This window comes from Pagrus major, chromosome 16, assembly GCF_040436345.1.
Source record: "Pagrus major chromosome 16, Pma_NU_1.0".
Lineage (NCBI taxonomy): Eukaryota > Metazoa > Chordata > Actinopteri > Spariformes > Sparidae > Pagrus > Pagrus major.
In genome coordinates, this window is record NC_133230.1 from 14,643,868 (window position 1) to 14,661,180 (window position 17,313).

Below are 17,313 nucleotides of genomic sequence, written 5' to 3' on the forward strand. Positions count from 1 at the left end.
GTGCTGTTTGTTTTGCTCTGCAAGCCTTTACAGTCAGATTTTCTTTGCTCGCCTAAAATATAAAGCTGATGTCTGCAGAGCATCTTCATCTGCTCACAGCAGTAATCCCCTAATTATGACACAAGTGGATTAATTAGATATGAAGTGAGAACAGTCTGCACTTGTTTCACCTCAGACTCAATATGCACATCCAATTAACGTGTGTTTGCAAATGTACTCCTGATAATCTTGTATTTTTAAATGAACAGTCGCATTTTTTCACACCGTCCAGGTCCCAAACGGCTTCCATCTCACACAATCACCCAGTAGCCGCTGACGGCTCTTTAGCTGACGGATCGAGTCCAGTGTTACAGTTTTATTTTCCCCCTTTTTCATTTGTTTCTGGAAAAAAAGCAAAGGAGTGCAAGTAAGCCGAATAATTCCTTTCCCGGTCTGTAACGCTACGGTGCCGCTCGTTCCTAAGTTAGTGCGATCTAAGCTACTGCAAAACGCGTGTGTGTGTGTTTGACTATGCGTTGCTTTAGCTACTAGCTTGCCTCGCTCTGCCTGGGTCACTTTGCTAGAAAGCTACGCGATAGCATAGCTAACCTCATTCTGCGATACAACCTCGAGACAAGTCGGGACAAGACCAGGTCAGTGGCCGGAAAATGTGGCATGTTTTTATGCAAACAACGATTAGTCGGCGTTGTAACGAGCAGAAACTCTTGTTAGTGTGACTGGACATTGAATTAGCTCACCCGAGGGGATGTTTTTGTGGAGGGGCAGTGTTATTTTTTATGAGAAAAGGCACTGTGGCTTGGTTGTTGTTGCTAGCTAGCTAATGTTAGGTGCTGGTTGTCCAGCTCGTTAGCCTTAGCTTTTGGGGTAAAGTGGGGTAGCCAGCGTTTTGTCATTTGAAATTATTACGTTTTGTGAACAACCGTACATATTAAATTTGCACACAATGGCTGCTAAGTTAGCCCGTTGTTGGAATATTCGGTAACGGTCGGTTGGTGATGATGGGAGCTAATGTTGAGTGCACAAACGTTAGCACAGGTTAGCTTTAGCCAATGAAGTCTCACTTTATGACACACCGACGTTAGCTAAAACCGGATATTTGTTTCGGTTGATATTTTTTTAATAATAATTACCGATAATTTGCCTACATTGCCTGCGTCTTTACGTGCGAGCAGTGTGACGGCCGGCTGGCTTCGTTAGCGCTCAACCACACAGCCGGTCTGTGAACGTTAATATGCACCGGGCCTGTCTCCACCGCCATTTTGTTTTGTTCTCCTAATAAAATCTTTTTTTTTTTCCTGCGCTGTCCTGTTGCCGTCTTTAGACGCCAGATAAGCAAACATCTATTGGCGAAAAACGCCCAGTCGCGATGTCGGGGTGTGATTCAAAACGTTGCACCTCGCAGGGATGGAGAGCAATAAGCTAATGTTACCGCAAGGTTTCGAAAAAGCATTATGAAACATCAACGCAGTCCCCCTCCCAACGCGAACGCTGAGGCCCCGTGTTAGCCGAGGCTAACGTTAGTTAGCACTACAATAAAGGTATTTTAAGCGTCGGTAGCTTCTGCAGTTTGTGGTGTGTGTATATAATGCTGGTTGTGTTTGCTGTTGTCGCAGCCTCCATCTGATTTTTGCCCAAAGATAAAGGTGCAGCAGCTCCGTGGTCAGAGCTCACGGGTAGCTTTAGCTTTACAAGGCCCCTTTGTGGTGTACGTTGCTGCAGTTGTAGCTCGGCAGTGTAGCTGCTGCTGGCCCCCGTTAATCCCCATACAACATGTAGTTGACCAGCCATCCCACGACCTAATTTTCTAATCTCATCTGGCTGCTGAGGCACGGTGCAGTGCTGCTGTCTGCTCTGCGGATCTGCTTGTTTCATGTGTTTGTTTTACTGTGTGTGTTGCAGGCATCGTGCGTTGTGTCGTAAGGATTATCAGTGTGCTTTACATTGGACTGTTTTGGGGGGCTTTATATCATCCCTGTATGAATGTGTTGGTTGGCCGAACATAGGCACGGCACTGTTGGTTATCACATTGCTGATATGAACCTTGTTGCACTCAGGTAGACTTGTTATTCAGGTCTGGTCAGATGGATGGAGCAGTCATGAGTTAAGATTACAACATCACCTTCTGGTTATTGAATAATACACTGGTCAGTGTTATATAGAGCATTTGGGAATAAAACAGTCTGACATCAATGTATCAGCCGATATATACACATTTTTTGCAATGATCTCTCAAATGTGATTTGGATATTTTACAGTTTAACAATACATTTTATTGTCTAAAATGACATCAGGGAAGTGTAGCAGGAAGCTTGGAAATTTAATAATTACAAATTACCCTAAACATCCTTTTTTTTTTTTTTTTTTTTGCATTATAATCTGCGATTTGAGACAATATCATGGTGTCCTGGTATCACAGCGGTATTACACAGTTATTGATAGTTACAAGGACACTTAAAAGAAAGACAGTGGAAATGTTAGCTTAGGTTGAATAAAGGCTTTATTATACTTTGACAAAATATTCTCTCCTGACAGATATGAAACTTGATATAAACATAAATTATATATATTTGATAACGCTAATACTGTACAATTAAATACCTTTTAGAAAAACAAATGTATACAGTATGATAACCATTAATTTTTATACCACAGTATACCTTCAAACTGATATAGCTGGAAGCATATCGGACATCATATCTGCTGATAATATCAACCAGCGGATATATTGAAGTCTTTGTTTAGCTCTGAAATTGTTCTTCTGGTCATGGACCGTTTTGGATTGGCTCACATCATTTCACCACTTCATTCAAAGCAAATGAAAGGAACGATGAACGCTATGTGTACTATAATAATGAAGGAGAGTCATCTGCTCCCTAGTAATTGTTCCTGATGGGAGTTTGTTGCGGTGTGGGGGCGGCAGTTTAACCTGCTGGTTGCAGCCAAATCACTCTGAATTGGACAGATGTCGGCACAGTGTGTTTTATTGATGTGCAGTAAAATGAGTTCAAGCTAAAGGCCTGGCAGTTGCCATGGAGCCAACCCTGTCTCAAGGCAAGGCATAGAAGAATATCATTTATAATGCGTTGCCATAGAAACCGCCGTTTAGCTTAGCTTTTCTTTCTTTTGTACGGTGTTAACTCTGATGAGATGTTTAGCCATGCACTGAACTAGGTGTGTCAAGATAAGATACCTTTTACCAACGATTTCTGAGTCCTTCCAGGGCTGAGTCACCTGTGTGGCTCCTAAAAAGCAGGTGCAAAACCAGAATGTATTCAGAGGAATGCTGCACAAATGTAGGTGCACAGTAACCCTCACACACTCACACACCAAGTTTTTTCCTCATGTGTCAGTAAGAGTTATGCTGCCAGGACAGTACAGCAGCAGGTAAACAGTGCAAACAACATGGGTGGGGACAAATACATAGCGGCTGTGTGTGGGAGTACAAATAGGTCATCCCCAAATACAAAAATGTTTTTATTTGTTTCAGTTTAACACGCTCTGTCGTTATTGTGGAGCAGACACTTTCATCTCTGTGGTGACTCTCAAAGGGACGACAACACAGCTGGCTTCAAAAATACCTGCAACACAGACAATTCCTTATTTAACCACAGACTGCTGATATTTTGTAAACATTGGCCAATTAACCAAACAGTTCAAACCCAGTGGCATGCTACACGACTACAACAACTATTTTAATATGCGTGGACTGGCTGGCCAAAAATGCATAAATACAACAAAAGTACATGATCAAAAAGTGACTTAAATGTACCAGGATACTTCGGCTTCGGTGTTGGATTTTGAGGAATACTTTTTTGTAGGACAAGCCTTAGAAATTGTTGTTGTCTGCATCATAATTTATTCCTACTATGCAGGGTTGTTGTGCCTGTCAAAGGAGAGGCTTTCACACCTGAGTAGTAGCAGAAAATCTGCCAAGCAGCTCTTTTTTCAAATTATTTTCCCTTTTACGAGAATGTTTCCCTCACACACAAACACCATAATGTGTCATGATTGATTGTCCTGCAATATATAATGGTCCACAGAGCTGCCTGTGTTGTGCTACTGTTGTTTCTATGGAAAACATAACTGCAAGTTACTCTGAGTGCCTAATTATACCACACAGATTCAAATCCCTTATTTGAATCTGTCGGGCCACAGCACAAATGTCCAGGATGTGTTGTTGCGTGCGATGGTTTCTGTTTTGCTAGTTGTTTTGAATGAACGCTTCAACGCAGGCAACACTTTTACTCTCACTTTCTGAGCAAACCTGGTGTCAAATCTCTGTCTAACTCTCTCTTTTCCTCCCTCGCTCTCCCCCAGTCTCAGGGCTCACCATACTCAATGAGCGGACAGCGCAATGTCAGAGCGCTCTGGGCAAACTGCAAAGGGGAAGGAAGGCAAAACCAAGTATGCGTCTCTCAACCTGTTTGATACATACAAAGGAAAGAGCCTTGAAACACAAAAGCCTGTTGGTGAGTATCATGATGCTGTCACCACATACACTCTGTCTTGTCTTTCTACCCAGGGTATTTGTTTTTAAATTCTGCCAGTTTGTTTTTCAGCTAAAGATGTAAGAGTTGTTTTGTAACTGATCAGATCCAGCCTAAATAAACAGATTTGCTACGTCACAGTTGGATTTGCCCGTTGGTGTTTTGATTAAAAGTGCCTTGCTGTGCTGTGTTGTCTCCTGACACAGAGTACTGCAACTATGATGCATTAGCCCACTGCCTCCCTAATTGCTGTGGTGCCGATTTCCAATACGGGAAGTGGATGATATGCTGCACCTCTCAACCGCGCGCCAACCTGGTTTTGCTGATACTGTTAATATTATTCAGCTATCAGGGATATTTACTACCCTTATTTATGGGCCTTTGCACCTGTCTCTGAAAGAAATATAATATTTTCTTTAAGGTTGCACCACAACTGTAGCCATATGGCGAGAAACTATACATGGCCTGGAGGTTGAATAAATCTCGAGCCTCGGCGTGTCAGCTGAGCCTCGGAGCCACTGAGCCTGACCCAAGACAGAGGCTTACTTGTGGACGCTGTTTGACTTCTGTGCTGAGTCCCCAGTCTATGTTTTATTCAGAAGCTCCCCACTAGATCTAAGCAGCTGTCCCCGTTTCCAAACTACAGACTTCCCCCTCCTACACAGCAAAGCCATGCACTGCTGTGGTTTCTCTGAGCCTCGAGGAAACAAATGAGGGATTGATATTCAGCATAGCTTCACTTTCCACAATCAGAAGGCTCTTCCATGCCTCTGTGAGCATCTATATCATAATACTCTTCCATAAACTGTAGTTGAAGTGGGTTCACTGAAGGGTTTATAATAACGCAGAGAAGCTTTTTTTCTATTTCATATTCATCAGAATCATCAGACTGAAACTACCGAACCTCTAGCTGTGGCATTTGTTCAGCATCCTAATTGCGCTTCCAGCAAGCGAATCCCTGTCATCAGGCTCCCCCTCGCACCCAGTAGATTTAATTGGTGTCAGGTTTCAGTGGTCCATCTGTGCTAATGACCTCTTTTCTCTTCCCCATATCAGTTCCCCCCCGCCATGGCCTACAGTCTCTTGGTAAAGTTGCCTCCGCACGGCGTATGCCACCCCCTGCCAACCTGCCCAGTCTGAAGGCGGAAAACAAAGGCAACGATCCCAACGTCTCGCTCGTTCCCAAAGACGGCACAGGATGGGCAAGCAAGCAGGAACAAGCAGACCCAAAGAGGTAAATGTCCTCCATTTATCGACCAATGGATCACACTTGTTCCAACTTTTACTTGTTTAAGTCGCTACACGTGGGTAGGAAGAAATCACTTTGCAGTTTTCCTTGTGCTGAAGCTGTCTAATCTTGTCTAATATCTTCCCCGTTTTTGACTTTTTTTCTTTCTCTCAGTACCGATGCATTGTCAGCACCGCAGCCGGAATCGCAGCAGCCTGTGGCTTCACCGACACCTGCACCGACCCGCCCGAGAACCCCGCCAGCTTCAGAGGTACTGACGTCATAGAAACATGAATGCAAAGTCAAATTCTTGGTTAATTATGTCCACAGTCACAGTCGACTTACCACCTCCATTCTCAAGCTGTGGTACGCATCTCTATTGTGGCACACGGAGGAATCTCAGAAGTTAATCTATATATTATTATCAAGATATTGCAAATAAAGATACTTGAACTGAAATGTATTTTAAAATTATCTTATCTTTCCTGTAATATTTGTTTCAGTCTGTAACATACTCACATTCATGCCTGTTGCACGCAAATATGCCATTCTTGATTACTTACTTTTGAGGTGGTACAGAATGTAAAAAGTTTGAGAGACACTGACTTATCATGTGGTATGTGTCTCTAGCAGGCTCAGGCCCCAGCTTCAACCCAGGCCGTAGGGGCAAGGTCCTGGGCACAGGCCAGTGTTACACATGGAACACAAGGGGATGGTAAGTCCTTGTTTTAGTGTATCTCTCGTACTGTTCTCTGGAGGGAGCTTTTCATTACAGATGTGATAACATTTTCCCCTTGCCCTCCCATTCCGCAGGTGGAAAGGGATCAAACCAACCGTCGCCATTCTCTCGCGAGGAATTTCCCACCCTGCAGGCGGCTGGCGACCAGGACAAAGCTGGCAAAGAACAGGGCACTGCAGATCAGTGGTATGGGCCCGGACCAAGCCTCCGCCCCCAGAGTGAGTGATGCCCACTTAATTTCAAATAATTGATCAGCAAGTTACTTAAATAAGTCAGTTGTGGTGAGAAAACTTTGTTAAAATGATTAGTATTCTTTCTAGAGTAATGGCTTGTATCTATGATCTTATTCCATTAAAGCTCATAAACCATACTGATTGCTCTGTCCTCTCTCGTGTCCACTTTCCTCAGACGTTACAAGTTGGCGGGACGGTGGGGGCCGAGCCCTGGCGCCCACCCTGTCTGGGGAGGGGGCAGTGGAGGGTGGCACTGGCGGGGCTCTGGTGATGGATGGGGCAGCTGGGGTCCCCCCTCTAAACGCTCAGTCCCACGGGCCACCTAGGAACCCTCCCGCAGGCAGCCCCGCCTTGCCCCTGCCCCAGCCCCCCGTGGGGCCTGGGTTTCCTCAGTACCGAGGGATCATGCCTCCCTTCGTGAGTTTTCCTCTTGGCTTTTTATTGTTTGTTCTCTGTTCAGGGCCCGCTGCACTTTCTTTTCATAGCATTTTTAAACAAGCCTCCTGCATCTTCTCTTACGACAGCTCTACTTACTATAAAGAAGTTTTTATATGAACCTGAGCGTTTAAATTGAAAAGTTCTTTTTGTTTTTTTTAAAGATGTATCCTCCCTACCTGCCATTCCCGGCCCCATATGGCCCCCAGGGGCCCTACAGGTACCCAGCACCTGGGGAAGGACCCGCTCCAAGGTATGGTCCTTGCCAAAATGAGTTCCAGAGCTTGTTACTTCATGACAATTCTTTGACCTGGTCTCTTTTTCAGTAGTTAATAAACTCTTGATGCTCACAATGCAACTAAATTTCAAATTGAATCACAATTTTCCAATATTAAACATTTTGCTTACCGAGAACCTCCTCTCCTCTTTCAGGTTCTCTCGTGGGCAGGGTGGTCCTGACAACAGGCCTCAGGGCGGCCCACGTGACACAGGTGGAGAGGTGGTGAAGCGACCCTCTATCCTAAAGCAGGATGACCTGAAGGAGCTGGATGAGTTGGACCATGATGGTGACGAGGGCTGGGCAGGTAAATGCAAAAAATACTGCTAATATGTAAAGAGGGTTGTCAATGGAGAACTTGTTGTGATCCAGATGTTTAGATACAGTGGCTACTGATTAGATAATGAGTGTTTCATTTCACATCAAGAAAATGACTCATAGCATAATCATAGCACATGCAAAAAAATCTAGTCATGTAGAAGAATATAGAAAGCGGCAAAATCTCCACTCTTTTTGTCTTTTTTAAATACTTGGTCATCTACATTTTTGTGTTTGTTGTATATTTGAGTCTCCAGACACGTTTATTATCTAATCTGTATTGCATGTTGATTTACTGCATGTGATGCTAAATGATTAAGGATGTGATGACATTGCGGTAGTGGGAGAACTTGACGCTTTCTTACGTTGCAGATGTTTCTGCATATCACATTTTCTGCTGATACAAGCAGAGGTCTTTCAGTCACAACAGTCAGCTCAGAGGAGGAGGAGGAGGAGGAGGAGGGGGGTGGTGTTGGAGGATCAGGTTTATCAAAGTGAAGGATGATGAATAATGTATAGCATAGTATGAATAAAAGTGTTAGGTACAAACATGGTTTTGATGTTTTTCTTGGTTTTTGCTTTAACAGGGGCTCACGAGGAGATCGATTACTCCGCCAAGTTGAAGTTCAGTGATGATGAAGGAGAAGAAGAGGGGGAAGAGGAGAGAACCGAGAGCAACAGTGACTCACGGTATGTGTACATTCAATGTGTCAAAACTACAAATTATGACCATATAGTTTTTGGAATGAAAATGAAAATGCTATTTTTCTCGCCCTCAGTGAGCAGCAGAGGTCCCAGGATGCTCCCCCTGCAACCTCTCGCACTCGAGCCTCGGACAGCGGCGGAGACAACCGCCACACACCTCCGTCTAATGCTGACAATGGCCCCCAGCCCCCCTCCAGCAAGCCAGGATGGGCCGAGGAGGGAGGCAGTGGCTGGGGGGGACAGGGAGCACCGGCCAACTACCAGGTAGAGATGCTAAACAGCAGCAACAGGGTGTTGCATTGACAGGCCGTACTCGAGCTGTGAAAAGAGTCTAAATTTACATCCCAGGACATATTGTGCATACTGCTGAGCACCGACTTATTTGTGGGTAGAGGTGTGTTAGCGTGTGTATGTGTTTCTGTCAGTGTAGATTATTGTGGTGTAGCATGGCTAACTGTGTCTGCCTGTATACAGGGGCGCAGGCCTGGATTGGGTGGTCCCCGGGAGCAGCCCTCCCCCCCACCTGGGCCGCTCCTCGGACAAGGGCCTTACTCCTTTTACCGACAGGTAGACATCCTGACGGGGCCTCATAGACAAATCATTTCTATCATTATCTCATCCACCACCCACAGGTCAAATCGATGAGTCATCTTCAGTTTTAAGTTTACCTTTAACCTCTTGAGTTTTATTACATTCGTTCGTATCATACAAAAAACATTTTTCTCAACACAATTGCAGGGATTTCATCTAGAGAGTTGAAAACTGCATAACAGAGCGTCATTTATTTTCTAACTTTAAAGGACCGGCCCCACAACCAGAGCTCCCCTGTAGGCCCAGGGAAACCTGGTCCCACCCAGCATCAGCCAGCAGCAGGAGGCCCTACTCCTCCTCCCCAGCCAGGCCTGCTGGCTCATGGAGCCCAGGGGGATGATGAGGATGAGACTTGGCGTCAGCGCAGGAAGCAGTCCTCCACTGAGATCTCCGCTGCAGTTGAGCGAGCCCGTCGCCGGCGTGAGGAGGAGGAACGTAGGATGGAGGAGGAGAGACGCGCAGCCTGCGCAGAGAAGCTTAAGAGGCTGGATGAGAAGCAGCAACAGCAGCAGGGCAGCAACATAGGAGTTGGTGGTAGCAGCAGTAAAACTCCCAGCCTTGATGGAAACTCTACAGCTGCCACAGCAGGCAGCCCTAGTCCATCTATTGCAGCCTCCTCCCCCAACATCAGCCAGCCCCCATCCCCCTGTGTGGACCCTGAAGAGCCTCCAGTGCTGGCTGTGCAGCCAGGGACAAGTCCTGGAGTGAGTGACCGACAGCGAGCCAACAGCAACAGCAGCTATGACTCCAGTGCAGGTGAGTTTCTCACGTACACATGATCAGTGATGAGACTGTTTAATTTGGCAGTTCAAATAATGCTTCCACCTCTTGATTATGGCTCGTGATTTAATCCTATTTCCTTGGTTCAGATGTCCAGCCGTGTCCCCAGCCAGCTGTGTCACAGCCACAGCAGCCCACGCTGGATGTACCTTTACCAGGAGAAATCAAGGAAGAGACCGTGGGCAGTCCTCACATTCGTGCAGGAAGTGGAGGTGAAAGAGGAGTCGAACCTGTGAAGATTGAGAATATTGGAGGGGTAGCAGGTCGTCAAGCTGGTGGTCCTCCAGGCCAGGGTTACTCAAAGTACCAGAAGTCTCTTCCACCTCGATTTCAGAGGCAGCAGCAGGTTAGGATTTGAACTTGTTTTTCGTCTCCATTTCTTGGAAGGTTGTTACAGAAGAAAATATTCCAAAGAGAGCTGTTGTAGTGTTAGTATGCCTTTACAGTTACCTCATATTTCTGCTCTTAAAATCCTGTGTTTTCCATTTCACATTGATTTCTCTTCAGGAGCAGCTCTTGAAGCAGCAGCAGCAGTGGCAGCAGCAACAACAGCAGCAGCACAGCCAGGCATCACAAAGCCAGCTGTCGCCCCAGCCCCAGCCTCCACAGGGTCCTTCACCAGGTTCAACACCCCAATCTGGGCCTGGACCCAAGCAAGGTGGACCCCTGTATCAGCCCAGCAATATGGTTCGACCCCCACCCCTGCCAATGAATTTTGACCCTCGCTGGATGATGATGCCCTACATGGACCCTCGCATGATGCAGGGCCGTCCGCCTCCAATGGACTACTATTCAACTGGCATGCATCCATCAGGTGAGTGGATGTGACATTATCTGTGAGATCAATCACTTTCATCAATCATCTAATGATACAGTAATGCTATATTACAGAACTTCTTGTAAAAATTCTTCTCTTTCACAGGGCTTATTGGGCGTGAGCGATCTGATTCTGGAGGATCTGGTTCAGACCCCTTTGACAGGCAGCAACAGCATCCAGGGCACCCTCACCGTGGGACCCCCCCTATGGATCCTAAGCTGGCCTGGGGGCCGGAGGTCTTTCCGGGTGGAGGGGAGGGCCGTGGGTTGGCTTCCCCCCACAGGCAGAAACAGGCTTTGGAGGATGATGATGGAGGCAAAGGACCCAGGTATGGATACACAAGTTGGTCTGAGAATAAGTTTGAAAGTGTATGTATGTATGTATGTATGCTACAACTACTTAGTCTGACTGTAGTACAGGTGAAACTGCACTTAAATTTAGTTATTTGAATTTTGTATTTTTCTTCTTTAGGAGTGACACTCCTCCACACCGCATGCGAGAGGGTGGATTGGGACCCATTCAGCAACCAAGCTCCAACTCTGGGACATCCAATCAGACTCCACCTCCAGTTGGCACTCAAGTTGGGGCCCAGGGAGGCAGCCACCACCCTCATCACTACATGAGCGGGCGGGGCAACTACAGTAATTTCCCTGACCAGGGTGCCAGGATGCTTCCCCACCAACAGCAGCAGAGGGCAGGCGAGAGGGGAAACCAGCCACATGGCTTCACCCACCAGGATGAAGGGCATCCCAGAGGATCTCAGCAGGGCCAGATATGGGGAGCCCCACACCCTCACTATGATCGCAATGGTCGAGCCGATATCCCAGTCGAGAGCAACTCTCATCTTCACCACCATCATGGCCACCATCCTCAGCAGCCTCACTTCCCTCTCCACCCGCATAAGCCAGAGAACAGCCGTGACAGAGTTGTTGAGGCCTCTGCTAAGAAGACAGACTCTTCTTCTACAATCCACCAACCTTCCCTCTCATCTTCCTGCTCTTCCTCCTCCTCCTCCTCTGCAAGGGAGGACGGTAATGTCAAAGTTGCCCAGCATCACCACCCATCCCAGAGAGAGAGTGAAGCTGGTATCGGGCACAATCTTGTTGAAAGAGGCAACAGTGGCAGTGCCGGCAGTAGCAGCCATGTGAAACAGGAGAAAACAGGCCCAGCATATGCTCCGCATTCTTCCGTGACTGCAAGCCCTCCTCCTTCTCAACATGGCAGTCACACTCAGCCTCAGCAGCATCCCCATCCAAAATCAAACCAAAGAGGGGGACGGGAGCACAAGACAGAGACCCAGTGGGGCCCACGGCCTGGCAGCAGCAACACAGGGGGAGGGTCCTCACATGGTCGGAGGAACAATGCAGGAGGTGGGAACAACCCCCGTGGAGGGGAGGATTCCTCCAACACTGCATCAGACCACAAACCCTCCAACCAGACTGGAGGCAGCAATGCCAACAAGAGAGCTGGCCCCATTAAGAAGCCAGTGCTGAAGGAGATGAAGAGAGATGGAGGGGAAGCTGATGGAGAAAAAACAAGTGTAGGCTTTGGGAAAGATAAAGAGCAAGAGGGTGGCCAACCCACCTCCATGAAGCAGGAAGCCTCCTCCAACTCCCAGAACACATCAGCTCCAAATAAAGATGAGTCAGCGCAGTCAGCCAAACCAAGGAATGGAGGAAAAGAACGATCCTCAGGAGGAGGTGGAGGAGGGTCAGGGAGAGGGCCCAAAGATGTAGACACCACTTCTTCAGGATTTTCAGGGTCCTCCTCCAGGAGGGACAGGGACCGCTCCTTTGAGAGAGGAGGCAGCGGCTCCCGCCACCATGGAGTCCCTGCCAAAGGTGGTAGAGCCAGTCGTGGACGAGGGGGAGAGTTCTTTGGCCGTGGCCGTGGTTACCGTGGTACCTACACGGCCACAGCCACTGCCGGGCCCACTGGTGGCAGTCGGGGCAGAATGGGTGGCAGGAGCGGCAGAGACTACCGCTCATCTGTTGCTGGTGGCCACCACCATGAGTCCAAGGGTGAAGGAGGCAGTGGCAGGCATGGTCAGGATCGCTCCCAACATAACCCAGCCAGGGCCAGGAACCGCAGTGAAACCCGCAGTGAGGGTTCAGAGTATGAGGAGATCCCCAAAAGGAGGAGGGAGAGGGGTTCAGAGACTGGCAGTGAGAGTGGTGCAAGTGACCTTGGTCACTCCGACAAGGATGACAACCAGAAACCCAACACCAAGAATGGCTCTGATCACGCCAACACCACTGGCACTGGTTCCATATCATCTGCACCACCCAGAGGGTCCCAGGCCCGGGTCTTCACCCCCAGGGGTGTGCCCTCTAGGAGGGGCAGAGGTGGAGGAAGTGGAGGAGGAAACATCTACAGAGGTAGTGGCAATGTTGGAGGACCACCTGGAGGACATCGGGTTGGACCCAGCTCTGCCTCTCACGGTGGTTCCTCCAAGTCATCCGCCTCAGGCCGAAAGCAACAAGGCCCGCCACAAACCTCTGGGCCCAAAGACTTGGGCAGGGGAGGAAATGGAGGAGAGAAGAAAGACAAGATGGCTGATGCAAGTCAAGCTCAAAGTCAGGGGTCAAATCCCCCTCAGCCGTCTGCGCCCGCTGCAGCCCCTGCCACACATGGTTCCACTGAAAATGGAGCAGTTGTGACCCAGCAAGCTTCAACCAACCCTACATCAAACTCTGGAGGGCCAAATGCGGCCCCTCTTCCTGCTAACCGTGGGTTCCCTCCTAGTGGTTTTGAGCGACCGCCTAGACGTCGCCGTCATGGGCGTTCCCAGCATCAGCAGGACAAGCCGCCCCGCTTCCGGAGGCTGAAGGAGCGAGAGAATGCTGCACGTATCAACGGAGGAGTGGGGGTCATCGGGGGAGGAAGGCCCTCCTCTCCTTCCCTGAATTCAGTTCAGGACAGTAATGGAGCCCCTGTCTCTGCTCCTGTGACTGGCAATGCCCAGAATGCTAACCACAACACCACAGTGACAACCAACAATAACAGTGGTGGCGGGCATCTTGGCAATGCAAACAGCCACCACCATCACCACTACAACCAGGGCAACTCTGGGCCGACACACCCCCAGCACCACCACAGCCATGGAGCAAAGTCCCCTGACTTCACCAACCAGAACTCAGACCAAGCCAACGAGGAGTGGGAGACCGCCTCTGAGAGCAGCGACTTCACAGAGTTCAGAGACAGGGAGGGAGGAGGAGGAGGGAAGTCATATTCTTCTCACCATCCCCACCACCTGGGAAGGGGAGGAGGGGGCGGCGGAGGCGGAGGTGCGGTCGAGCGTGAGATGACGGGAAAAGAGCCCTCGGCTAATAAAAGAAGCTTCTCGAGCCAGCGTCCTGGCATGGAGCGACAGAACCGCAGGGTGAACGCTGGAGGAGCCGGAGGTGGAGGGGGAGGAAGAGGCCCACGAGGCCCGCCTGGTGGAGGTGGAGGTGGGCCCGGTGGCGGAGGCGGCAACCGGGGGGAGAAGCGTGGCAACTGGCCCTCCCCGAAAAATAGGAAGTGATTTCAAAACATTTCAGATGAAACCCCACCCTCATTCAAACCACCCTCATACATCTTAATCCCGTTTTGATTTCATGGCTTATCTGTTGGCAGCCCTAAACATATTAGTGTATTGTACAGTAAATGGAAATGGTATTCACATTCACTTAAGCCCCCCACCCACCACCAACACCACCACCACGGTCACCTCTTTCCCTTTGCATCAATCTATCTACCGTCCGTTATTGTAAATTTCTCCGTCTGTTCCATCTTGCTCTCCATTCAGTTGTGCCCCTCCCCCCCCTCCTTTTTACCTCCCCTGGAGAATCTCACCCCCAGTTGGATTTGACAAGCATGTGGTTCTGCGATGGAGGTGCACGTGGTTTTGACAGAAGACATTCACACAGAGCTCCACACACACTCACATATACAAGCACAAATATGACATCTTTACAAACACATGGAACACATGCAGTCGTGTGAGTGCAAAAATGAAAACGTGGGATTAAATTTGGCGAAAATGTTCAGATCGGGCTAATTTTTATATTTATGTACCTGTGTATATTTCTACCACACTTTGGCCTTGGGTGGTATTCAGTAGTGCAGTTCTGCATTACTTCCCTCACAAAGGGAACGAGTGCAGCTTCATCTTTTAACGAGAACAATGTAACATAAGATGTTTTGTTTCTTTGTCTTTTTTTTTTGGCTTTGTGTCAGTTAAGTTTCAGCCTCTGGGAAATGTGTGTTTTCCTCTACAAAGCAGGTCATTAAAATACCTTTTTACTAAATTACCCACTTCCTCCTTCCGCTGACTTTTTGGTCTCCTGCGAAGTACGTGTCTGGTTACTGTGATAAGACCCATTGAAGTACTACTGCTCACCTACACTCACATTGATTTGTCTTTAATATCAATGTTTCTGCTGCTTGTTCAGATAGACGGTGTGATTTTTATTTTTCATTTTTCCCCACAAGTTGTTGACCTGCTTTGGCATTTCATTAGCTTTTGGTTGGTCCTTTATCATAGTATATCCCCTTTACCTGCAGAAGTTCTGCACACAAAATCAAAATTATCCCAATAGTTTTACGCTCTCATTCATGAGTTTTGTTTACCCTCTGAAGACTGTATCGATAGCTTGATGGCTTTATTTTAACAACCAATATTTCCTCAGTGACTTCCATTTTTATGGGATAGAAATGTAGGTCATGATGGAATAAAGGAAAAAAAATGTATGCTTCAAAGGTAATTGTTCTAGTAAGCACTCCTTGTAGTTAAACAAAAATCCATGGTTGCTGTTTTTTTTTTCTTTGTTTTGTTTTTGGGCAAGTTACATGTGATGCAACAGGACAGGTACTCTGTCTGGGCCCAGAGTACAGAGCTCAGCTGAGTATTGTACTATTACACCCCCCTCCTCCTCCTCACACCAAGAAGGACTACTACCAAGAGCTCCTTGTCCGAGGAAGTATTTTTGAGTGTGTGTGTTCACGGGATGGCTGTTTTTCAGTACACGGTGGCTAACCAGTAGCCCGCGCTAATCGAATTCAGGACAATGCTGAAAGGGTGTCACACCTTCTTACAGTTCACACGGTTTCCAAGATTTCACTCGCAACGAATAATGCCGACCTGGAGCGTTGAGGAAATGTTGGATTGATGTAGGATTACACTTTGTATCATAACATAAAAAGACAAATGGCACACGGCTTGAGACAACATCCAGTGTGAATTAAATCGATTTCTACATCTGCATCAATTCTGTCACTGCTGTAAGTTGGGGTTTGTTTGTTTACTGACAGTCTGAAGATCGTCTCTGGGATGTTGTGAGTAGGGCATTTTGATGATTTGTGTATGTGTGTGTATGTGCGTGTGTGTGGCATGTGTGTGTTTTCTGGTGTCTGTGTAATAACTGGGGAAGGGGTGGGGACCAGAGGGTTAACATGAATGGCAAGCACTTTCTGCCTTGTTTGCCCACACTTGATTTAACCAATATTATTAAGACAATTCTACTGTTTTTCTTAAATACATCCGCATATATACATTCAGCTGTGTGTATATGAAGAACATGCAGTGGAGAACTTCACCAGTTTTTTTTTTTTGTGTAATTTAAGCATACATTCTTCTGCAGGCAAGTGAAGTTGGACTTTTATTTTATTTCTCACTGACTTCTAAGCATGAACACACCCGTGGGTGCAGCTCGCCTTGCCTGTTACTGGTTTATACATTGATAGCTGTACACTTAACACTGGCTCAAAGAGTCCTTCATCCCTCCTTAACTCTTAATGTTGATGTGCGCATTATTTTATGTACCCATGTTAAAAAGAAAACAAAAAGTAGTGTATTCCAGATAAAAAAAATTACTCGAAGATTGTACTATGTTTTCCAGCATTACCAAGGTACCTGGAGTGGTTCAAACTGTTTTTAGCATTTATGGTTTTATTAATGGAACCGTAATATACACACATGTATGTATATTGGTATGTATCTAAGTTTTTGTCTACCCCAACTTACATTCCCACAAACAAATGTTGCCATTTTTAGTTCAAGGGAGCAATGTACAAGCAGAGAAGTGTCTTATTATAATAAAGTTATACAGAGAAGGCAAAGTTAAATAAACTACTTTTGATTTAATGGAAAATGTCATCACACGTCTTCTGTCATTCTTCTCGGCTGGACCAAGTGGAAGATTTTCAATAACTGGAGCGAGATAAAAGACCTTTGTCACTGCACGTGATCTGACGTGACACGACAGGAACGCGGAGGTGTAACTGACTAATGATGGTGTAACTCTGTAGGTGAGGCACACCTGAGAGGACAATCTGTCCTCCATTTTTCAGGTAATTACAATTCTGTAGACATAATTATTAGTTATTATGTAAGGACACCACACATCAGAAATATGTAGTGATGGAATGTAACAAAGTACATTTTCTTACTCTACAAGTGTTATTTTGAGGCACTTGTACGTGAGTATTTCTATTTTCTGCTACTTTATACTTAAACTCCACTACATTTATTTGATTACTTTAGTGAAGAGTTACTTCGGGTTTACTTGCTGCATCAGAGCCAAAGTAGCACATTTTAAAATGTATTTATTTATTTGCAGTCGGATTAAAGAGAATCAGAAAATGGTGAATATGAGATCTGATAATTGTCCAGGTGGATAATTGGTCAACTCAGTATAATTCGTATTATTGAAGCCCGTTT

General features: G+C 46.8%; 1 protein-coding gene across 4 annotated transcripts; it reads left to right on the forward strand.

The window, feature by feature from the left end:
* Positions 1 to 299: 299 nt before the first annotated feature.
* Positions 300 to 16,749, forward strand: prrc2a (proline-rich coiled-coil 2A). 4 transcript variants are annotated; one of them, XM_073482793.1, is made up of 17 exons: positions 300 to 406; positions 4,318 to 4,469; positions 5,544 to 5,721; positions 5,890 to 5,986; positions 6,346 to 6,430; positions 6,529 to 6,672; positions 6,863 to 7,104; positions 7,287 to 7,375; positions 7,555 to 7,706; positions 8,305 to 8,407; positions 8,497 to 8,686; positions 8,897 to 8,989; positions 9,223 to 9,769; positions 9,883 to 10,139; positions 10,301 to 10,607; positions 10,716 to 10,938; positions 11,082 to 16,749. In XM_073482793.1, exons 2-17 carry the CDS (start codon positions 4,355 to 4,357, stop codon positions 14,134 to 14,136), a joined length of 5,877 nt encoding a protein of 1,958 aa, XP_073338894.1. In that variant the 5' UTR covers positions 300 to 406; positions 4,318 to 4,354; the 3' UTR covers positions 14,137 to 16,749. The 4 variants fall into 4 exon arrangements, with proteins under 4 accessions (XP_073338894.1, XP_073338897.1, XP_073338898.1 ...); XM_073482796.1 differs by having other exon boundaries at positions 6,349 to 6,430; XM_073482795.1 differs by lacking the exon at positions 300 to 406 and adding an exon at positions 533 to 632.
* Positions 16,750 to 17,313: the final 564 nt, after the last annotated feature.